General features: G+C 39.8%; 1 protein-coding gene and 1 pseudogene across 4 annotated transcripts in view; one reads left to right on the plus strand and one right to left on the minus strand.

Moving 5' to 3' along the window:
- Nucleotides 1-4,960: 4,960 nt before the first annotated feature.
- The window catches only part of NXPE4 (neurexophilin and PC-esterase domain family member 4), a 27,178-nt gene continuing 7,766 nt past the window's right edge, over nucleotides 4,961-24,372 (minus strand). For 3 of the 4 annotated variants that reach the window (XM_046637563.1, XM_046637561.1, XM_046637562.1), the window contains exons 3-9: nucleotides 21,331-21,440; nucleotides 18,136-18,244; nucleotides 16,927-16,958; nucleotides 10,195-10,928; nucleotides 9,630-9,691; nucleotides 8,072-8,278; nucleotides 4,961-5,520 (exon numbers count right to left, since the gene is read on the minus strand). In XM_046637563.1, coding sequence (XP_046493519.1) covers nucleotides 4,985-5,520; nucleotides 8,072-8,278; nucleotides 9,630-9,691; nucleotides 10,195-10,799 — 1,410 coding nt within the window. In that variant the 5' untranslated portion in view covers nucleotides 10,800-10,928; nucleotides 16,927-16,958; nucleotides 18,136-18,244; nucleotides 21,331-21,440 and the 3' untranslated portion in view covers nucleotides 4,961-4,984. Of the gene's footprint in view, nucleotides 5,521-8,071; nucleotides 8,279-9,629; nucleotides 9,692-10,194; nucleotides 10,929-16,852; nucleotides 16,959-18,135; nucleotides 18,245-21,330; nucleotides 21,441-24,372 lie in introns of those variants that run through there. The other variant, XM_046637564.1, reaches the window with a different exon arrangement.
- On the plus strand, nucleotides 21,707-22,846 carry LOC124225578 (BCL2/adenovirus E1B 19 kDa protein-interacting protein 3-like; annotated as a pseudogene).

The raw sequence follows: 24,372 nt of genomic DNA on the forward strand, positions 1-24,372 counted from the left end.
CTCTAGCATGGTAACAAAGTTTTATAAATCTCCTTCCAGACATTTCTTTGGACCTATTTGACAGGGGAGCCTGCAGCAGGTGCCAAGCCCACCATTTTGAATAAATTCTGCAGTTTTTCCTATCTACCACCAGCTTCCTACTTTATAGTGTTAATCTCTTGTTATCTATTTATACTGTCGTGTGTTACATGCTGTCAAGTTGGCTCTGACGCCTGGTGACCCTGTGAATGAGGGACGTCCACAATGTCCTCCGCAGCCCTACTCAGCTTCTGTGGACTCACGCCTATGGCTTCCTCTATGGAGTCAATCCATCTCATATTTGGTCTTCCTCTATTCCTGCTGCCTTCTACTGTTCCGAACATTATTGTCTTTTCTAAAGAATCCTGCCGTCTCATGCTGTGCCCAAAGTAGGACCACTTGTTTATCTTTTATCACTAGAACCCATTAGGTGTATAATACCTGATAAATAAAAGGTTCTCAATAGACTGGCTTTACAATCTTGGACAAGTTCTTAACTTTCTAGGGCGGAACTTACTCATCTATAAAGTGGGATATTAACAGTGCAGGCTTCTTAAGGTTTTGAGGATTAAGCATAAAAGCAGGCACTTAGTAGTTCCGTTAATTTGTGTCCTTCTCTTTTTGTTTCAGGAGAAATCTGTGGAATAAAATCATTCCGTCTCCATACAAGCTCTTTTTGTCCACACAACAGTTCCAATAGATCCTGCTGGGAGCATCACTTATGTAGATGGTAGAATGCTTCGATGGGATGAATGGGATCCACAGAGAGTCAGAATCACATGGTTGACAGTCCCTCTAGTATGATATAAAGTGGAGAAGGGGCAGTTCCCCAGTAAAAGAGGGCCTGTGTTACTAGAAGTAGGAATATTGGTCAGGACAGAAACAATAGTTGTTCAATACAAAAGGCAGTACAGATGAGGGCAAAAAAGAGAATGAGTCATATTTTCTGTCATTAATCCTTTAAGAAAGCTTTATCCGAAAATTTCTTTCTCCCCATGAGTCAAATTAGGTACTTATTTATTCACTCATTGATTTACTTATTAGTCCCAATCACTTATTGCATGCCTGCAGTTGTAAACTTGAAAATAACTGGGAATCCATGTGTAGTCTCTCAGCTCTGAAGGTCTGGGATTGTTTATAAGTGGTAAAGATATATTCCCTGCCCTTATCAAATGTGTGATTTAGTTTCAGTGTTATCTATGTTGTCAGACACATATAGAATTATTTCCAACACAAAACAACATTATAGCCATGGGAAAATATTGTTATGAGTACGCAGAAGAGGGAGTGGTTGAATATGCCTGTATGGACCTGGGACTTGAAGGATGACTGAGCTCTCTTTAATTGGAGAAAGCTATGAAGGATGTTCCTTCCATGAAAAAGGAACAGCTTGGACAATGGACTGAGGGCAGGAATATATAATCAATATGATCCTTACCTGGTTATGGAAGTAGAAAATTCATTAAAGGGCCACTTCTAGAGCTTAATTTAGTTTAAGATACAGAAATTTTGGCCATGCTGGTGGACCCCCGGTTTCATTTTTAAGTTATCTTTATACAAGTTTGTCCCTTTGGTTGAATTATGGTTGCTTTCTGGGTGGGGACCAAATCTTATTCTTCCTTTTTTCTGCCCTAAGTGTGCCAAGCCCTTTCCTTGAGCCACGTATATCAATATCATTGTCCATGTTCCAAAAGAGCAAAGTTTGCCTGGTAACACAAACAGTAGTGCACCCAATGACAGGTGTCCATACTCTCCTTTCTCTTGTAAAGCTGCAGTCATCCATAGGTAACAATGAACAATACAATCTCTGTTCCTAAACTCTTCATTTCTGAGTCAACACATCAAAACATTTTGTGATACACATCTCGTGGGCTTTTGCAGATTGGATGAATCTTGTAGCCTCTCTGTCATATCATGGACAGATTCACCTGAAAGAGAACATGTCTTTACTGCATGCCGTGTCATTTTATACATAAACATCTCTCTAATTCCAAATAGGTAGCTATTAGCTATTATTGCCTCAGGCTTCCTTCCTAGCAAATGTAAAAGGAGCCTTTGTTTTATTTAACACATACAGACTGAACCGTTAATATATTCTAGGCATTGTTCTAGACGCTGTGGACAAAGCACCTGGTGGACAACACAAGGCCCTATAGTTCGGGAGCTTAGATAAATCTAGCGTTGAGTAGAACAGGTAAGAGTCACATACATGACTAACTTAATGAGATCATTTTGGATGGCGATATGTAGTTACACGAAAAGAGAACATGGTGAAGTGACTAATTGCCAGAGAGATCGAGAGATCTACTTCTCGCTTGTGTGGTCAGGAAGAATTCTCTCTCGGGAGATAATTGACCTGAGACTGGACTGACAAGAAAGGGAGCCTTATGGTCATGGAAAGGAGTTTAGAGGTCATTGAAAGATTTTACCTAAGGATGTGAAATAATCTGATTTCGATTTTTAAAAGATCAGTCTGCCTGCTGTGTAGACAGTGACTTGTAGAAGTTTCAAGATTATAAGCAGAAAAACCAGTAATGGCCTCAGGGGTGGTATAGCTTGGACTAGGAAGGCAGTGGAAGAAGAGAAGAAGAGACAGATTGTCTACATACATTGTAAGGAAATATGGCAAAACTTTGAGATGAGTGAGAGAAATGGGTGAATCAAGGATAGCTTCTGATTACTCTATGGATTTTGCTAACATGTTTTTCAATTGGAGAAGACTAGGGATAAATAAATGTGTTTTGGAATATAGGGATATAAGAATTCTACTTTGATCATGTTGAGTTTGAGATGCCTCCTAGATGCAAAAATGGAGAGTTAAGTAGGTAATTCGATATGCAAGTGCTAAACTCAGTGGGGAGATCAGAGCTAGAGACAAATATTTAGAAGTTGTCAAAATTACAGGTGTTTTTTAAACCACAGGGTGGATATCACCCAGAATGAGAGCACAGAGCAAAGCAGGTGGGTAGGACTGACCCCAGGGTATTCCAAATTTGGAGGCCAAGTAGTAGAGGCAGAATTGGCAAAGGAGTGTGGGAAGGAGTCTCCAGGGAGGCAGGAGGAAAACACAGAAAGAGTTGTGTCACACTCTTTCCTTCTCTCCCTCCCTCTCTTTCCTTCCCTCTCTCCTATTTTCCCTCCCCCAGCTGCCTTCCCACTTTAGTTAGGATAAAATTCAAACTCCTTGCCATAGGCTCCAAGGCCATAGTGATCTGGCCTCTGCCTTCCTCTCTAAATTCTTCTCCCTCCATATTTCCCTCACTGACAATACTCCAGGCATAATGGTCTCCTGCTCTTTAAATAAACCAAGCTCCATCAGGTCTCAGGGGCTTCGCATTTGCCGTTCTTTCTCTAGCATCTGTCTCTCCTTTGTCTCATGAATGCCTCTTTTCCATTATCTTGATATCACTTGAAACGTCTTCTCCTCTAAGGTGCCTTCTCTGACTAGTCACCTCCATCACTACCATGTCGCTCTGCAACGTATTACCTTATTCTATACTTTGTTCTTACTACTTTTGCAGTATGGAATTATTTTATATCTTTTGTTTATCTTTTTTCTTTACCACGATGTAAATTCTTTGATGGCAGAGAATTCACGTGCCTCTTTGACCACTGTCTCCCTAAAGACTAGAACAGTTCCTGGCACATGATAGGGATTTAATAAATATTTTTGACCATCTGAGTGTTTACTGGGCACTGAACTGTGAACTGTGGTTCATGGGCAATTGAGGAGAAAATTTATTATCCCTTGCCGAGAGGCTAGATATATTTAAGATGTTCCTATTACAATTGCTATTTCCTAGATACAGCAAGAGTAAGTCAGGGACCCAGTGATATCTGGGGCATAGTTTAGAGGGGAAAATTAAGGAAGAATATGATGCCAAATTGCTTTATACTAATTATATTGCCCTATTCAACTGAAATTCTCATATCAATCATTCTTTTTCGGTCAAGTTTTGGGAAGTCCTATTAAAATGCAAGTAAGTATGATTAAAATATTAACCTACATGTGTTAATTGTTGATTATCTGCATAATGCTTTTCAAACATGTTTTAAACAGTGGAACTTTTTTCAAACCGAAAGCCCAACCAGAAGTCCGATACACATAGTGTAAGAATGGCTGATATTTTGGCTGATGTGATGCGGCAGATCTTGCACCCTGCCCACCAGGCACCTCTCCTAACTCCTGTCCATCCAGGCAGTACCTGAAGTACCACCTACAACACCCAGAGCTGTACAGAGCAAGGTTTGCAAATTACTAATCTTAGTCTAACCCCTTCGTTTGGGAAACCAAGGTCCAGAGAGCGGAAGTGACTTATCCAAAGTTATAGAATTACTGCAACACAAGGACCCAGGCCCAGCTCCGTGAATTCTAGTGCACCGTGCTTTTGCCTGTGTTATCCTATATTCCTGAAGGATAAAGTTTATAGACTAGATTAGTCTCCTAGCAGTGGGAGTTCTATAGGGAGAGAAAAGTCAGAGGTTTTCAGTATCCCAGGAACCTTGCTTGGAATTCTGCTGGTCCTCCAGCACTGTGGACCTGGAGAATTGCCTCACAAGACTTCTCTTCCCACTTGGAAATCACCTTGAGCTTATCTTTAGTGGTAGAAATAAGGAAATGGAAGTGCTTTCTCCACATATTTATTTTATAAGGACTTTATTGCTCTGAATTTCCATGCCTCAGAGAGAAGAACTTTTAACCATTAGGTGTCTTGACTCCCCATTTGTGAAGAGTGGCAGGGTTCTGATCAAGAACGGTAGGTCCTTTTCATGAGTATTTTTATTTTTAAGAGGAAGCCCAAATTAGAAGTAACTAACTGATTTGATTGAACTGGTGGTTTATGGATCAACCATGGTGCAGATTATCTTGTGCTAATTGGGAGTTCAGAACCAAACACACATTTGACATGACAGCAAACACTTATTGTTTTTAATTAAGTAAATGAATTTCAGAGATACATGTTATCTAGCAAATATAGTTTAACAATATATTAATCTGATTTCTGACTACAGATTGAGGTGGGTGGACATTATTTGTGCCATATGCAATTGTCATATCCCAGGCATCAATGATGCCCACATTAAGATCCTGGAAAATGTCCTTTATGACAAGATATTGGATGTAACCATGAAAGTCACTAAATCTCTCCATGTCAGCGTCCATATCCCTGATATTTTCTGCCTTGATAATTACCATAGTATCTGGGCTTCTCAGAAGAAGACGCTGAACAGCTTTGTGGACACTGAGGGCCCTTCGGATAAAAACATCAATGGGAAACGGTCTGAAATGCTGGCCCAGAGAAATAACAATGATGGTATTTTTCTCTCCTCCAGTTCTGTCAATGACCCGGGCGAGGTACTCAATATCTTTGACTGAGTAGATCAATGATCCAATCAAGGGGTAACCATGTTTCTGCCACTTGATGTTGATATTCTTATCCAAGTCCACAGCAAGCAGGTTTTGAAATTTTCCAAGTTCATGCAGATCCACTGACTTCAGTGCTGATGACAAATAGGCAATCCCAAAATGAAAGGAGAATAAAGTTACAAAGATCATAAAGATGAAGAAAAGCTTCAGTGTTTATGATTGAATAAGTTAATCATGGCTGATTTATTATAGGTTTCAGGTTTAAAACTTATTAGAGCAATCAAGAGGGTTGCACAAGAAGAAATTATATATGCCCCCTTGTAGAACCATGTAGAACCAAATGGACTGGGGATGGTAAGCTCTGAAGTAAATTCATTGGAGGATGATGTAGTCAGTTTTGTAGGTGTTATTTTTGTACATTTTCTTAACTGTACACTAAGTTCATTTGAGATAGAAAAAGGTACTAATTGATGTCTTTACATTTAAAAAAAATAAGTAGACCTATTTCCTCCAAATATTCTGTAAGTTCCTTTAAGACTGAAATTACATTCTATACCTGTGTGTTTCCTTTACATATGCATGGAACGGTACTGAGTACAGCATCTATAATAACAGTATTACTATTCATCTGTGAGGGACTTTGCAGTTTACAAAGCATTTATTTGGACTTATATATTCATTCCCCTCAGAGCTCTTCATATATATATTTGTGCATATATGGATATATTTAATTGCCATGTTATAGAAAAGAAAACCAAGAGATTAAATGACCTGCTCAAGTTTACACAGCTAGTGACAGAATCTGTGCTGAAACTTGAAGCTGCTCTCACTTCTTGTGAAAGTAGTCCACCCGATCTTAAAACTTTTGATGGTAAATGTAATAGGAACAGAATAAAATGAAGTCCTTCCATTTTTCATCATATTAATTAGATCCTTATCAGATTATCAAGGCCAGCTGCTTTGTAGTTAGAACTTCTGAGAAAAATGTGTAGAAAAGGATTATTAATGCTTTGTAACCTGTGCCGTCTTGGAAGTAAAGGGCTACATTTAACGCCTTAATGCAGTGAGGTTTGAAAATGGAGATGCTGGAGGGTTGCTTGGAGGAAAATGGCAGAATGATTTTCTTCATTCTGCTTCCAGCTTACTTCCGTTTCCTTTTTCAAAGCACACTATGGGCATAGAGTTTAATTTTTAACAAAATGTGCAACAGATATTTTGCTACTGCAGTTTAGGAGATTAGTCACAGATGGTAATAACTCAGTAATTCAGTACTCTGTTATAGGAAGTGATGCTAAAGGTCATCACCAGAACCTTAATTTTATAGATGAGGAAACTGAGGTCCAAGGAGTTCAGTTGTTTATCAGAGGTCACAATGTAAAACTGTCTCCTTCTGTTAGGAATTCCACTGATAGCTTGGAGCCCTACTGATTTTCCCTTTTCATCGAGAGGATCAGCTTACCCTCTGAGTTTGAGATCACAAGAGCAGCATCATGTCAGGAAGGCCAGAGTGCCCCTGGCACCAGGAGCCACACCAGGTGCACTGACCCCAGTGATAAAAGCTAGAGCCCAGCACACAGAGGGTAGGCAGGGATGGTTTTCCAGGTTAGAGGGCTACGATCTAGTAGTGGATTCTGAGTTATTATTACCGCATTCTTGGTTTAGTAAAAAGAGCAACTGGACTAGGAGTCTAGCCCCAACTCTGACATTAACTAATGATAATAATTGCAATATGCTGTTGTTTACCCAGCAGCTTCCACATGCCTGTGTGGCTTACAATATCTTAAATATTTTATACCCATTACCTCATTTAATCTTCATAACAAGGACCAGATACTATTATTATTTCTAGTTGATTGATGAGGAAAATGAGGCAGAGAAAATAAGTAACATGCCCAAGGTCATGGCTTCTAAGTGGCACAGTTCAAGTCTGTTAGATTCCAAAGCCCATGCTTTTAACCATTGTGCCTACCTGATGCAAAGTCACCACCCAGCTCCTGGCATCTGTTCTTTTTTTTTTTCTGCTTTACCTTCCCACCCCCCCCCCCCCCCCAACCCCGTACATAGTCGTATATCTTAGTTGCAGGTCCTTCTAGTTGTGGTAGCATCTGTTCTTTCATGTAATGATCATAGTGATGATAGCTAACACTAAAGAGAACTGACTATGTACCAAACAGTATTCTGAATGCATTGCTTACATTACCTCATTTTACCATGTGGGTACTATTTTCATCTCCATTTTACAGACGAGGAAACTAAGGGACACAATGGTTATATAACTTGCCTAAAGTCACCCAGATAGGACACGAAGAAACCAGATTTTGATCCCAGGCCATTTGGATCTAGAATCCACACCTTTAAACATAATGCCAATTGTAGAAGGCGGACAACATAATATATGAGGTTATCTTCAGCTCCGTCAGCGATTTTATGAGCATGCTGGGTAAATACTGAAGTGTGAATTCTGCGGGGATAAGGATGTAATAAACTGTTTTCTACACTGGCTCCCTTCCAGTCAGAGAAATGTGTTCTTTCAAAGAAAAGTTAACGACGTCTTGCGAAAAGTTTTTGTGTGTTGTGTTTAAGAAATATGAAAAAGAAGAGGCATTTCCCGTATTTCTTTCTCCCCTTGAAATGAAAAAGAAGATTCTGAAAGGGTTATGCATAACAACTTAGACCGAAGCGTACTGTTGATACTGCTTTTGAAGTATTCCATCCACTGGCGGATTGTGGAATCTCCCATTAGATGTATGAATTTTCCCCTTAGGCATTCTTTCATTTTAATCGGAGCCAAACTACAGGAGACAGGATTCCATGTGTCTTTCCAGACGTGTCCACTGGGGATTGTGGATGTCATTCCAAACTTGCATTTCTTTTTCGTTGGAACTCTTTTTTCTGCCAAAGAATCAGCAAGATAGGCTCTCCTAAAATATCACATTATCCTTGAGTATTTATTAAGAACCTACTGTCTGTTCTAAGTATTTACTTAATAGGGCATAAGCGTAGTAGAAAAGCCTTATTGAAGCATCATCCTCTTAACGGAATAGTTATTGTTCAGTAAAATTTTTCTCTGATATGAATTTTCTAAATGATACCCATAATGTTCATTATACAGAACATATTTTCTCCCAGAAAAAAAAAGCCTTCTGGGTAAAATTTAAGCGTTTGTTTGCTTTCCTATGTAAGTAGAGTCATCAATTCTTGCTTAGTAGCGAAAACTCAATTATTCTATCATTTTAGCCCACTTTATCCCCAAGTTTATCACACTCTGTCATAGTGTCTTAAATGCCACCATCAAACTGTAAATCCTTTGAATTAAATGCAGGGTGATACACAAAAAATTAATAACTAGTTTGGTTTGGGACCTGGACAGTCCACATGAATATGGCTGTAGGCTGGCGTAGAGTCCTGGAGGTCCAAGACGGGCCAGGTATTAACTGTTAGTTACTGGTTTGTGGATGGTCTGGGAATCTGAGGGACTGAGGTGGCTAGGATGGTGAGGAGCCCTTGGGGGACTTGGGGCAGTGATTATTCACCAACCAAAGGAAATAGTTCATATTTTAACAACTGGTATGAGTGTACGTGTGTATCCTGGGTGAAAAATGCCATTTCTCCCTCTAGGTACATATTTACACTTCAGGGTGAACAAGTTTATTTGCAATTAGCAAGCTGTTAATGCTTAGAGAGACACAAAAGCTCTTGCCTTAAATGATTTTAGATAGAGATTTCTTAGGATGTTTGGAGCCAAACAGATTGAAGAGAAATTAATAAATATAAGTGTGGAAGTGCTATTTTATATGCTAAAATAGTTTGAAAGGCAGCAAAGACCAAGAGGGGGAAATTGTAATGAATTGACTCCTAGATGGTGGGTTGGAAACCTCTAGATGGTGATTCTGGTCTTGTAATGATGTGGGAAGTGCTGATGGTGGTCGTGTGGGGGGTAAAGACCTACGTGTAAATTGGAAGAGAGTTTTGACATTTGAAGGTTATTGTATTAGATGGCCAGGTAATCTATTGCCTGATAAATAGATTGATTATGAGAGTTATATTGCTAAAACAGATTTATGGTATCCTAGTGATTTCAATCATTTATTCACTTAGGTAACTGGTATGTTGGCCCACCACAGACAAGTCCGATGAGAAGCACCAATAGGACTGATAATAGTGAACAAGTCCAGCAGAAAGAAGAAACCCTTTACCTGGGTCTAATATTGAGAACCACTCATCAAACACAGGGAAAACTTACTGTTGCATTGGGAGACACTGATGGCATCGAAGTTTTCCATAATCTCTACACCCACATTTGACCTTAAAGAGACAAGTACAGGAATTAATCTGCAGGTGGCCCCAAAGATCAGGAAACACAAGAAGCCACATTCTTCATTGCTTCAGTTATTTCTTAGTGATAATAATTGACTACTGTGCCCACGGTTCCAAGCCATTTATTAAATTTTCATTTCTTTGCTTATTAGTTTAGGGGGTACAGATACCCGGAAGGTGTGCTAGGTAATTTATTGAGATTGCAGAAAGAATATATTAGAGCACATACATGTACACACATGTATATTTCTCATCCTCTTTTAATTTGTATTGTTTATATTTTTTGTTTCAATGACAAGGGTTAAATATCCAAAAAGTTTAGAGACTACTGGGGAGTGGGCACTGTCCTCAAACGAATTCACAGATCTTTTCTAAAATGGCTCTTCATAGAGTCCCAAAGTTGATATACTCACAGCACTTTCCTTTGGATCAATATGTAGGTGAAATCATTACCATGGTTGCCCAGGTAGTCTCCAAAAATAGTTACTTACCTTTCAAAGAGGCTCCTTTCTTGTTCGCTAAGATAAGAAACTTCCTTGTTTTTGGAATACATGTGGGTGAGTGCAGCACAGGGCGCCTGTGGAGGCTTCACACAGTAGAAGGCTTCTTGGTCTTGGGCATCCAGGTACTGGCACAGTTCAGCACTTGAGTTTAAAAGCAGGGCACAGTCAGTATTGACATGGGAGGTGCCACTGGCAAACTGGCCCGTGAAGATCACCTTGTCATAGCCTTGGTTCCTTGCCCTCCAGAGAGCCGACACCCCTTCACTGGGGTGGATGAGCAGGAGAGACAGAGAGACCTGGCCCTCCCAGAACAGAGTGAAGCTGACAAGGTAGGTGCCGTTGTTAAAGTCTGTCACCTTTCCTGAAGCGCCTGCCTGCAGGGCGGGGGAGGACATCCTGGCCCGCAGGAAATCCCCGCCATATTCCTTCCTGCGTCCCAGGTGGTCCCTCACCTGCAGCAGGATGTCTAGCTGATCCCCTTTGCAGTATGTGTCTTGAGGGTTGAGGAGGGTAGCTCTGCTGTGTGCGGCACTGGTGGTGGTGTTCACGTGAGTGAAGGGTCTGGGTGGGACCAGCTGGTCTAGTTCCTCCATGATTTTCTTTATTCTCAGCTCAGTCTCTGCTCGTGAAACTACTGGATTCAGCAATGCGTCAGGACATAAGGAGTTTGTGAAGTAATTCCAGTGATGGAGGGAGATGGGCAACTTGAGTGCAGTCCATAACTGAAATGACAAGGAATACAATAGAGAGCATAGAAAATGTTCCCCTTTAATGTAATAATTTTTGGTAGGTTAGCCAACTTCTATCTTTTATAGAATGATGGGAGATATGAAAATTAAACTAAAATGATATTGAGATTTTATTATCATATATGTTTCACAGGCAAAATGATTTTCCTTAAATCTGGTGGTACAACCTCACTTCTCCTTGGCTAATCTATTTCAGAGAGTCATTTAACCCCAAAGAGACTGAGAATCTTCTTCCTTAAAGTGGTGATGATAAAATATACCTTTACTGGACAACTGTGAAGACCAAATGAGATAATGTTTTTTAACTGCAGAGCAGAGAACAAGTGTTTATTGTTCTGTTATTTTTTATCTTAAAACAAGAATTCAGTCATTTAAAAAAAGTTCTTAAAAAATGTTTAAAATGCCTGGGCTCTTACGTAAAATATGATTATCTGTTGTTTCTATTTCACTTTTTGCACTTTGCTTAAGCATTCTATGATATTTATCAGTATTTTTCAGATTGCTTTAGCTAACTTAGGAGATAAGAAACATAGGTTTATAAAAATACATATTTATTTTCTAATTGTAAAATAACACTGATTTATTATTAAAAATGAGAGAATGCTGAAACTTTATAGCAAATAAAAATCAGTCACAGTCATGCCAACCATTGATAACTACTCTTAACATTTTGGTGATTTTTCTCTCATTCTTCATATACTATTTTACATGATTGTGAATAAATTGAATATTTACCAATGAATTTCGACTTTTTTAAAAAGAGTGCCGTTAAAAACTCTCCATCTTAGGTCAAAGGCCGCATAGTGTTCCAGCCTATGGATATAGCTTAATATTTCACCTATTTCCATCTTTTCTGGACAGTTATTGCATTCAGCTTTTCTCTATTACTTATAATTCTGTAAAGAAGAACTTTGGTATAAATCTTTCTTTGTAGTTCAGGTTATTTGCTGAGAACTCAGAAATAGAATTATTGGTGAAATGTGGTGAATATTTTTAAAGATCTTAACACATGCTGTGAAATTGTTTTCCAGAAATGTGGTGCCAATTTGCACCTAAACGAGCAGTGAATGAGAATTCTACTCTTAAAACCTCATGCTCACACCATTGGGCAGCTCATTTTTAGAGAGATTTGCCTGGGATTAGAACCTGACTCTGTCGCTGACTAGCTGTACAACCTAGGTTAAATTCCTTAACTTCTCTGTGAATCAGCTTCTTCATCTAAAATTTGGGTCATAAAAATAACCACCTCATATGTTATTGTGGAGATCATTGGGCTAACATAGGAAAAGCATTCAGAATGGTACCTGGCACATACTAAAGTGTTTGTTATTACTATCTATATTATTTGATAAATAAAAATGTTTTTTATTAAAAAAACTTAATATGTCAAATAATAAAACAGTAATAATATTAATCCAAGAGTATTGGATTTCCAGAATTTCCAGTAAAGGCAGAGTAATTTGTATTGGACTAACTCTTCTGCAGAGAACAATGATAAACTCTAGACCAAAAAACATCCTCTCTAAAAGCACAGGAGAGTGACTACAAGCAGACAAATGCTGGAAGGGAGTTGAAAGGTGGAAGAAGGAACAACTGGACTTGCATTATAGGAAGCGCTAACTGAAGTTCTTCAAGCCAAAGGGAAATTACACCAGAGAGAACTTAGATCTTCAAGAAGAAATGAAAACACCAGAAATGGTAACTATACAGACAAATAAAAAATATTATGTGTTTATCTCCTAATTTTGTTAAAATATGTATAATTATTTAAAGTAAAAACTATAATTTTGTAATAATATGGCAGCTATAGCATAAAGAATGGGGTAGGAAAGAAATGGAACTAAAAGTTCAAAAGGTTATTACAGATTACATGAAGTAGCACAATATTAATTCTGAAAGTGAAGACTGTGTACTGTGATTCCTAGCAAAATCCCTCTAAAAAAACAACTTAGAAAGCCCGGCCCCACAGCCTAGTGGCTAAGTTCTGTGCACTCTGCTTCGACGGCCTGGGTTCACAGGTTCAGATCTCTGGCATGGACCTACGCCACTCATCAGCCATGCTGTGGTGGTGACCCACAAATAAAATAGAAGAAAGTTGGCACAGATGTTAGCTCAGGGTGAATCTTTCTCAGCAAAAAACGAAAAACAAAAAACCACTGCAATAAATGTTTTAAAAAAGAATCTAACAACTTAGAGCTATAAAAATAATAGAGAAACGAAAAGGAAATACTAAAAAAAAAAGGAAAAAAGTTCAGTTAACCCAAAATAAGGCAGGAAAGGGGGAACAGAAGAACAAAAAACAGAGGGGCCAAATAGAAAACAAATAGCAAAATGGTGACCCTAAATCCTCTCATATTAATAATTTCTTTAGGGGCCAGCTCTGTGGCTGAGTGGTTAAGTTCTCATGCTCCACTGCGGCAGCCCAGGGTTCAGATCCTGGGTGTGGACATGGCACCACTTGTCAGGCCACGTTGAGGTAGCATCCCACATCCCACAACTAGAAGGACCGGCAACTAAGATATACAACTGTGTACAGGGGGGGTTTGGGGAGATAAAGCAGGAAAAAAAAAAAACAAAAACAAAAGATCGGCAACAGTTGTTAGCCCAGGTGCCAATCTTTAAAAAAAAAAAAAAAATTTCTTTAAAAGTAAGTAGACCTGGGGCTGGCCCCGTGGCCGAGTGGTTAAGTTCGCACGCTCCGCTGCAGGTGGCCCAGTGTTTCGTTGGTTCGAATCCTGGGCGCGGACATGGCACTGCTCATCAAACCACGCTGAGGCAGTGTCCCACATGCCACAACTAGAAGGACCCACAACAAAGAATATACAACTATGTACCAGGGGGCTTTGGGGAGAAAAAGGAAAAAAAAAATAAAATCTTTAAAAAAGTAAGTAGACTAAACACTCCATTGCAAGGCAGAGATACAAAAGCAGGACCTAACTACTTGCTGTCTGTAAGGAATGTAGTTTAGGTATAAAGATAGCTACAGGTTGAAAGTAAATGATGGAAAATGATATACTATGTAAGCATAAAAAAGCTAATATTAATATTAAAGCAGACTTCAAGACAAAGAGTATTACCAGAAACAAAGATAGACAGTTCACAATGATAGAAGGGTCAATGTGTCAGAAAATATGGCAATCATAATTGTGTATGTGCCTACACATACATGTATTTATACCTGAAACAAAAATTGACACAACTAAAGGAAGAAATAGAAAAATTCACAATCATAATTAGAAACTTAAAAACCTCTCTCAGTAGTTGCTACAGGCACTAGATAAAAAAATGAGTAAGGACCTAAAGGATCTGAACAATATTAGCATAGTAATGTCTTTTAACCATCACAGTACATTATCAGATATTTTTAAATTGCTACAACCTCAAATGAAAATTGAGTGATTTTTGAGGGACCAGCCCAGTGGCGCAGCAGTTAAGTTTGCATGTTCCGCTTTGGCGACCTGGGGTTTGCCAGTTCGGATCCTGGGTGTGGACATGGCATCGCTTGGCAAGCCATGCTGTGGTAGGCACCCCACATATAATGTAGAGGAAGATGGGCATGGATGTTAGCTCAGGGCCAGCCTTCCTCAGCAAAAAAGAGGAGGATTGGCAGAAGATGTCAGCTCAGGGCTAATCTTCCTCAAAAAAAAAAAAAAAAAGAAAATTATGAGTGATTTTTAGTATGGTAGAATAATATTCTGTGCACAAAATGAAGAAATATAACAGGAAAATTCTGATTCAAGATGGAGAACTAAGCACATATTATAGCCTCGATTTCCCTCCATAAAATCCTATAAAAGACAAGAAAGTACTTAAAAAATTTCTAACTGTTCTGGGAAAGAGGAAGAGATACCTTAATTGGACCAGAACTAGTAAGGAATCTCCTGAAAAATGAAAGGCAGATGAGATTAGATCAAGGAAGAAAACCTTGGCTCCAAAGTCACGCAGATGAGGATTCTGCAAAAAGATGGAACCCACTTCATGGCCACTACAAACCGGGAGGAGGTTGGTAACTGGGGTAAGAGAGGGTAGAGGGGTAACCCACAGGAGGACTAACCAGGTGGGTTGATCCTGCCCTACTTCCCCACCTGAGCCTGGGCCAGGCAGCTACAAATGGGGACTTCTGTACTTGGGTGTGAGTAAAAACTAGAGATATTTCAGTTGGAGAGGTAGGGTAGGACCCTGTGTGCTTGGCCACAGCGTAGACAGATGGGCAGCATGTATTGCCCTGCAGTACCTTTTGCACCTATGCTACCAACGTGCTGGAGAAAACAGATCACAGCTCTCCAGACTGGCCACCACAGAATCTCAGGTATAGAGTGGACACACAACCAAGATTTAGCAAAGATTTTTATGGAAGCCAACTCATGAAGGAGAGGTATCAAGTTTAACGAAGAGAAGACACCCAAGGGAACAGAATTAATAGGAAGAGCAAAACAAAATTTAGAACAAGTATACTTTCTATCCTCAGAGAGATGCTAGATGATATTGCATCCATAAAAGAATGGATCAATTAAAGATCTTGGAAAGTGAAATCTTGCTATTCAGTGGCAAAAGTCAGTTGCATTCCTCTACACCAGCAACAGGCAAATAGAAAATGTATTGAAAAGGACACTATTTACAACAGTGACAACAAATGATAAAGCACTTAGGTGTAAATCTAACAAAAGGTGCGTTAAGACCTCATGCAAAAATTCTAAAATTTACTGAAAGATCTTGCAGAAGACCTAAATAAATGGACAGATATTACATGTTGTTAAACAGCAAAATACTACAAATATGTCACTTTTTCCAATTTTATCTACATGGTTAATGTAATGTACATATAATTTAAGTAGGATTTTTCATCAAATTTGACAGGCTGACTCTAAAGCATACGAGCAAGAGTAAAAGGCCAAGACTGGCCAAGAACTGAAGTAGATTAAGCAATGGTAACTTGACCTACAAGTTTTCAAGACTAATTATGAAGTTCCATTAATTACAGCAATGTGGTATTGATACCTGGAAGACAAATTGATCAACGGAATAGAACAAAGAGCCAGAAAGGGACCCGTACTTATTAGAAATTTTGATATACAACAAAAGTGACACCATAAATCAGCTTAGAAAGAAAGAACTACAAAATAAAAAGAGCTGAAAAAGTGATGATCCATATGGAAATAAAAGAAAAATCAGTAAAAAAGAGAAATCCAGATACATTACAGGGTTAAATGTCTTTAAAGTTAAAAAAAGTAGAATATTTAGATAAATAATCTGACATTAGAGTAAGGAAGAGTTTCTTAATACTTAAAAAGCATTAACTGTAAAAAAAAGACAAACAAATTTTACTATATAAATATAAAAATAGTCTGTTGTTCAGAAATTCCCTTGGGGGGCAGCTCAGTGACATAGCGATTAAGTTTGTGTCCTCCGCTTTGGCAGCCTGGGGTTCGCGGGTTCAGATTCCACATTGGACCTATGCACTGCTTATCAAGCCATGCTGTGGCAGCATCCCACATACTAAATAGAGGAAGGTTTGCACAGATGTTAGCTCACGGACAATCTTCCTCAAACAAAAAGAGGAAGATTGGCAATAGATGTTAGCTCAGGACCAATCTTGCTCACTAAAAAACAAGAAAAGAAATTCCCTTAAAGAAGATGAAAAGACAGCTAAACATTGACAGAAGAGAGTTGCAACACATACGGAAGAGACGAAGGAAGAATGTGTGCGGCCACACACAGTATTATCCTCTCCCATATTGCACAATGATCATAAAGTACCCTGGTTCTTAAAGGTTGTGGAAGCTGTTGAAACTCCCCTGTTACAATCTATAGGTCTGGTCGTTTGGACTTTCCTAAAACATGTGAAGTAGCGAGTAAAAGTATACTTTTGTAAAACACAGAAAGAAAGCAACGCCTACCTTTGCGGAGTTTTGGACAACTGTAAAAGTGATCCAGGAGGCTAATATAAACAATAATACCAACAGTGACTTACGATTTATCACACTCATTGTCCTGATTAGGCTCCTGCAAGAGACAATACAAAAACTAGCACAAACACAACCAAATCAAAATAGAAAAGAAATGCAGATACACATGAAAAGTTTATGCCTCCCGATTTTTTTTCGTCCTCAGATAATCTACTCCCAGAGCTCAACCTTGGCCCTTCCAGCTGTTCCTCCTGTCTCCCAACTGCTAGCTTGGGCTGTCAGCTTGTTCCTTCAACAGAAGTGCTATTCCAAGACGTGGAGCCCACCATGGACTCCCGGGAACTGAGCAGCTCAGGGCCTGAAGGATACAGGGTTGCTCAAGTCTAGGTGAATCTCTAGGATCTGTGTCACCTAACGGATTTCTTGTTCTCCTCCCTTAAACACAAAAAGCAGACACAAAATATCTCAGTAAATATTGACCCCGACGATCACATCATCTTAGGGCCTTTTCAATGTAACTTGATTTTTCCAGCTTCCTTATGACAAATCTGTTAATATGTTCCCTTTTCTTGTCTTACCAGCGTTTCTAGCACCCCTGAAGCTGGAAAAGAATTATTTTAAAACTCAGATTTCTTTGAAAAATTTTTCACCTTTATCCATATTTTTCTATGATTACATCTTAATTTCTGTTTTCGTCCTGGAATTTCAAGTTGTCTTTTTTTTTGTTTTTTTGTGAGGAAGATTTGCCCTGAGCTAACATCTGTTGCCAATCATCCTTGTTTTGTTTGAGGAAGATTCTCACTGAGCTAATATCTGTGCCAGTCTTCCTCTACTTTGTACGTGGGATGCTGCCAAAGCCTGGTTTGCTTGGTTTGATGAGTGGCGTGTATGTCCACACCCAGGATTTAACTTGTGAACCTGGGGCCACTGAAGCAGAGCATGCAAACTTAACCACTATGCCACCGGGCCGGCTCCTCAAGTTGTCTTTTAAAATCAGATTGCTTGATCACTTTGTTGCATATACAGATGTTGAATTATAAAGCTGTATACCTGAATCTTTTACGATAAAAAAAAAATCTCTTTATATACATAAATAAAAATCCAATCTCTTACTGCTGTCTTTCTAAAATTTTCCATCTCTGAAAATTTACTTTCCCCTAGAAGCATCTCCTAGCCTAGATCCACAGTTTCTACATAGACATTAGAAGTTTCTGCATCCAAAAATAGATGTTACCCCTTCCCCTGCTTGCCCAAATTTGCCAATATTTTCATACCTTTAGTTTAGACTTTGACTTTGTTGAATCCTCCACATAGGAGCTCCGGTAAGCCGGGTGTGGAGGCTTTGTTCTGAAGCCACCAGTGTACTCTCGGAGTACCTCTCCTCTGTGCCAAAACAAATCAAGGCATAAGCTGCGGTCTGCATGCTTTGAGCTTAGAGCCACAACCTTCTGCTTGTTTCAGCTGTGTCAAGTATGCCAGCTCCATCCTAAGGAGGGGCCTAGATAACAAACTACCGTTATCAGTTCACACAGAAGTAAGTGTGTGAGGTCGTTCCCATTTTCAGATGAGGAAAATGAGGCACAGGTGGTTTAAACATTAGCTAAGGTCATATAATTAGCACATGGAAGAGGCAGGCCTTGAGGCCAGAGCTCCAGAGCTGGATTTTTAACCATTCTAACGTGCTGCCAGCAGTCATGAGATAGTGGGAGACACGAGGCAGCAGAAGCCATGAAGCAGAGACAGAGGGTAGAGACTGGTTCGGTGTTAACAGCAGTAGGAGAAGCAGAGACAGAAAGTGCTTGAGTCACTTAATGGTGGAGCACACAAAACCTGTGCCTGCCGCTGAGGTGGTTTCAAACGCATTACTAGGGCCACCTCATGTCCTAAAGGCCCCTCCAGTTAGTTCCTCAGTGACCCTTATGCTCTCTGGGAGGCACTGGAGCATGTTGCAGGTCTGGGAGGATGAATTTTATCTCATCCCTGTGGGAGACTGGAATTAGACACCCCAAGATATGCCTCTTTGGCCTGAGTATTATTTGGGCTGGTTACTTTTAAAAACTGCAGACAGGAAAGAAACCCTGAAAAGTAGAATTTACTTACCCTTTCTTAAGAGACATTTACATTGTAAAGGAAATCTCCATGTGTAAAGGCGTCTCCCTCTCTGTACCAGGAAGAGGGGGGATGACCTTATCTCTAGAAACTCTCATCAATGCGGAAGGCAAGGACTCAAGTCTGCACAATAACCTGACTCTTGTTTACTGTACTTGTGTGGTAATCTCCCATGATCGACTCCCCCTACCCCCAACATCCTCCTTTGCTTTTAGCTGAGGATAATATTTAAGGTGGTGGCTTCAGTCATTTTGGTGAGTTTCCTGGGCCTCTCCCATGTATACATGTTATAAAGCTTTGTTTAATTTTCTCCTGTTATTCTGTCTCGTGAATTTAATTCATTCTCCAGCCAGAAGAACCCAGAGAGGGTAGAGGAAATGTCTTCCTCCCCTACAGCCTCAAATTCTCGACAGGATTCTAAAATGTGCGAAACTGTCAAAATCGTGTGACACCAGCTACAGATATTGCAAACACACGTCATTATATTTTTGTTCACTGGCAGCATGAAACTGAAAGTGTTCTTTGAAGATGTTTTCCATGAAGATGAAAAACAAAACACAGGAAAACCGTGAACATCTTGTTCAGATGCACCTGACTTTGACACTTGAGTGATACGAGGAGCATGTGTCTAGGGATTTTCATGGCTAGGTAAGTGAACATGTTTGTTCAAAGAGGGATGTGATTGGTTTCCAGAGCACTTTTAATGGATTTGCACAACCTGAACAGGAGACTGTGGGCATCTGGCCATGTAGTCAATTTTTGACCAAACTCTAATTAACATGTTTGCCTGGCTGAGACTTTGTCTCCAAGATAGAATGAGGAGAACTTATTTAAAAAATTTATAAGTGGGCTTGCCCTTCAGGGTTGACTAGAACCTCTCTCCTACCAAGACCCTTTTAGTGATATGATTGTGAAGCAGGTGTACGCCCCTTTTTCTCTTGTGGAAAACATGAATGAAGCGGAGCAACTTAAATACAGACATTTCGGAATGAAAAGTATTCCATTTCGTTATATAGATAGATACATTGTTAAGGTGTATTTTCTCAGCATTAGAACTGCAGTAAACATTTCTGTAGTCAAGATGGGCTGATGAATCTTAAAATCAGTGGATGAAAGCTTGGGGAGACACAAGAATATCTTTCCACCAATACATTTATTAATTTCAAAGTGAAAAATAGTACTTTACAGTGGAAAAGAGCAACAGATACCAGCTTATCAAAGTGATCAAGGTTAATATCACCAGTAATAAGATACGTCTTTTTCCATAAATATTGTACCTAGAAGGGCACACCACTTCTGTGATATTCTTGACAAAAATGCATGACCTCAGTTAATAATGAGAAAATACTAGATAGATCAAAATTGAGGGACATTCTACAAAATAACTGACTAATACTCTTCAAAAGTGTCATAATCATGAAAAACAATGCAAGACTTTTAAGCAACTTTCAGATATTGGAAGAGACTAAGCAGGCATGATGATTAAGTGCAATGTGGGATCCTGCAACAGAAAAAGGATCAATGGAAAAACTAGTGAAATTCAAAGAAAGTCTGTAGCTTAGTTAATAGCCACGAATGTACTAATGTTAATTTCTTGATTTTGAACTTTGTACAATGGTTACACAGATGTTATCATTAAGTGAAGCTGGCTGAAGGGTATATGAGAACTCTCTGTACTATTTTTGAAACTGTAAGTATAAAATTATTTCAAAATAGAAAGTTTAAGAAAGCTTCTCAAATGGAAAAAAATAGTATATTTCTCCATGAAATGATTTATTTTTCCCATATCATCTACCAAAAATTTACCAAATAGTCTGTCATATTTATACAGGTTGGTGCTGCCACTTCTATCATTTCACATTGCCATCTATACATGGTATGTTTCTGGGCTCTTCATCCTGTTTGGTCTACTTTTCATCTATAGATGTCACACTGTGTTTTTGTTTTATTTTGCCTTTTTAAAACATGGCTTTGTATATCTTATTATCTGCTGGTCTGATTTTTATTGCTCTAATTTTTTCAAAATTAGCTATCTATGTACTATGTTTTCCCCCACATGCTGTTAAGAATCAGTGTTCCTACTGAGGCAGCAAGGGGGGATACTAACAGATGATGTGTTCCCTCATCTGCTCCAACCCTGGAGATGCCACAGAAGTGAGAGGGAGGTAGTGTATTTCGGTTATTAGTAAAAACTGTGAGAAATCCCTGGGAAGTCCGAGATGATGGGGTTCTGATGTGCCTGTTGGAGGTGAGGGTTTAGGAAAAGGAAGCCAACCCAGGATGCAGGAAAAAGCTGGAAGCCACGGATAGGGAAAATATTGAGGTGAGCCTTCTGAGTCTTTTTAGTTTCCTTTCAATACCTTGGTTAGAACACTGATTGCTGCGTTGCTACTCCAGGGCAGAGAAACAGCATCATCTTGCAGCAGCCAGCTGGAGGCAATGTAGTAGTATCAGGCACCGGTAGAGAACCCTGAGGATAGAGAGGTGAAATATACATGCGCAAAGGAATGAGCTATTCCTAAACTCCTCCCCATCACCACCCATGGGGGCACTATTGTCATTTTTATCTGGGACAGTACTTCATTGTGTGGGATTTTTTCATGCATTATAGCATGCTTAGTATCCCCTTAGCTTTTTGCCCTAAATGTCTATTGTAATCCAGCATTATTATAGCAACCCCCAAATTTCCCTCGTACATTTCCAAATATCGCTTTTGGTTGAGAAACTCTGATTTAGATGTTTAGATCCCAAGAGGACAGTAGCTCTTTGGAAAAGCTGTACTCGAGTGGAGGTGCGGAAAAGTCACTTGAGGTCAGTGTCACATTATGTGTGTGAGTGAGAGAATGGGAAATTGTCGAGAACAGATCAAAACAGGCTCTTAGCACTAAAGAATTCTTCTCAGAATCTCTGTAAACTCACTACCAAGGGCACAAGCTAAGGCTTGGGATTTTGCCTATTCTCCTAGGGAGACAGTACCATCGGTAGTAGCAGATAATCCCAGGGAAATGTGACCTTAAGAAAAAAATGAGACACCTGAAGAGAACAACCACTATATAAGAAAAGGAAAAAAGTAATGGACCACACAGCAAGAATTAGAATTGTAGGGGAGCAGAATTTGATACCCCAAAGTGTGTGTCTTTGGTTTGAAAGACTCAGGAAGAAACTTGGATCTTCTTCCCTAACTGCCTAAAAATAGACAGCTAACGCGCCCCCTCCCCTGCCCCAGCCGCTGGGCCGGCGCTCCCGCTCCGCCCACTCGCCCGCCCGCCGCAGCGCCCTCCCGCGCGCCTGTCGCCTGTCGCAGAACGGGATCCCCGGACTGCAGGAGGAGAACTTGCAGGGCTCCTGGGTAGAATTGCACTTCAGCAATAAATGGGAACGGGAGCAGAGTTCCAGCCTCCGTTTCTATTTATAATGGTGAAACGGAAAAATACTGCTGAATGCCCAGCATGAGTCTGGACGGAGTAGTTTCAAGAGTTCTCACTGTGACCGCCCGCCTCGCTCACAGACCCCACAAGATACTAACAGAGCTTCTGAAACATACCCATAGCATTGGAGAGAAAAACAGCTCTCAGTCTGAGGAAGATTATATTGAGAGAAGGAATGAAGTTGCAAGCGTCCTGAAGAAAAACTCAGACTGGATATGGGATTGGTCAAGTTGGCCGGAAAATATCCCCGCCAAGGAGTTCCTCTTCAGACGCCCTAAGCGCACAGCCACACTCAGCATGAGAAACACGAAAACATGAAGAAAGGGGGCATTGTCTCGGCAGAGTTTCTGAAAGTTTTTCTTCCGTCTCTGCTGCTGTTCATCTGCTGGCCATTGGGTTGGGGATCTACACTGGAAGGCCTCTGACGACCCCCACCAGCACCTCTTGATGAAGAACTGAATGCGGCTCTTTTCATGTAGCCGGATGTGCATCCGAGCTGGCGGCATAGCTATCTGAAGAGCCATCTCGGTCCTTGAGAGGCCGCACCACTTGTGTGTATTTGTTCTGTAAATGCTCTGTTCCTAATTTAGGCAAATGAGAGAATAGACACTAAAACCATGCTAATCTGTAGTCATAGCTATGGGATCAATTAATAAGCATGTCATTAAGACTGACTGTAATAATTTGGTAGTAAATTTTCTTTGGCTATTTTAAATATCTAAGTATAAATAACTTTAACCTGCTAGTCATGATGTGTGTAGTGTTTTCACAAAAATTGTCTGCCAGCTTCATTCAGTTAGGGCACTTTATATTTTGGAAGAATGAACAATGTTGATATTAAAATGACTACATAAGGGGTTTATCCCAAATAAATATTGTGGCCTTATACTCACACTGCTGGAGGAAATACTATGTTCGAGGGCGTGCAGCTGTCTAGGACAGACTGCTCAGCTCGGCCTGCCATTCTTCGCTGTGCAGAGCAGAATCCGAGGTACACACAGACTCACCATGTGGTCAGACGCTGGACTGCCTGCTTTACAGGGTGAGGACTTCAGTCTCTGGCTGTTAGTAACCACTGCATGGTCAGTATCCCTTCCAGGCCACCTGCCAAGCTAAGTAGCTTACTCTTTTATCACTCTAGGTTGCTGAATTTAGTCTTATCCTTTGTGTTCAGTTTTTGCGTGCTCTTAGAATCAACTTCATTCTAGCAAATCTCTCTACTTTGAAAAAGACTGGAAATAGAAAAAAATAAGCCTTTGCCAAACCCTAAAAAAAAAAAGGGAATTTGAGATAGAAGGCCTATTTCAGGAAGGAGCTATCACCGTGGATAACTATGGTATAATATGAACTGGGTGTGGTAGACAGAGAGGAACCTAGCAAGGCCCATTTGATCCAAGTCCTCTCCATGTCCCATCATCTTTGCAAGGCATGGCAAACATTCGTTTACCAGATGTTTGCTTTACCTTCTCTGTGTGAATTGCCTTCGTCTCCTTCGAAGTCCAAAACCACTACACCCAACATCCTTATTTGTCTTTAGCTGAAGATGATGTTTAAGGTGGTAACTTTGGCCATTTTGATGAGTTACTCAGTTTTCCTGGGTTTTCCGCATGTATACCTGTTATTACATTTGTTTGATTTTCTCCTGTTGTTCTGTTTCATGTCAGTTTAATTCTTAGACTAGCCAGAAGAACTTAGAAGGGTAGAGGAATGGTTCTTCCTCCCCTATAATAAGCATAGTAAATATCATTAGACAGAGATAAAGTAGAGATATCAATTGTCTGATTGTAAAGCAGAAACAAACAGTCATAAAGAACTAGTTGAAGATTCTTAGTCCAAAACATATAATTGCTGAAGTGAATAATAGTCTGGTGCAAGAGTAGAATGCACACAAAAATCAAATTAGTGAGTTGGAAGCTGAGCTTGAGGGCCTCTCCCAGAAATCATCAAGATGAGGTTGAGGACCTCTCCCAGAAA

The sequence above is a fragment of the Equus quagga genome, chromosome 14, assembly GCF_021613505.1.
Source record: "Equus quagga isolate Etosha38 chromosome 14, UCLA_HA_Equagga_1.0, whole genome shotgun sequence".
NCBI classification, from domain to species: Eukaryota; Metazoa; Chordata; class Mammalia; order Perissodactyla; family Equidae; genus Equus; species Equus quagga.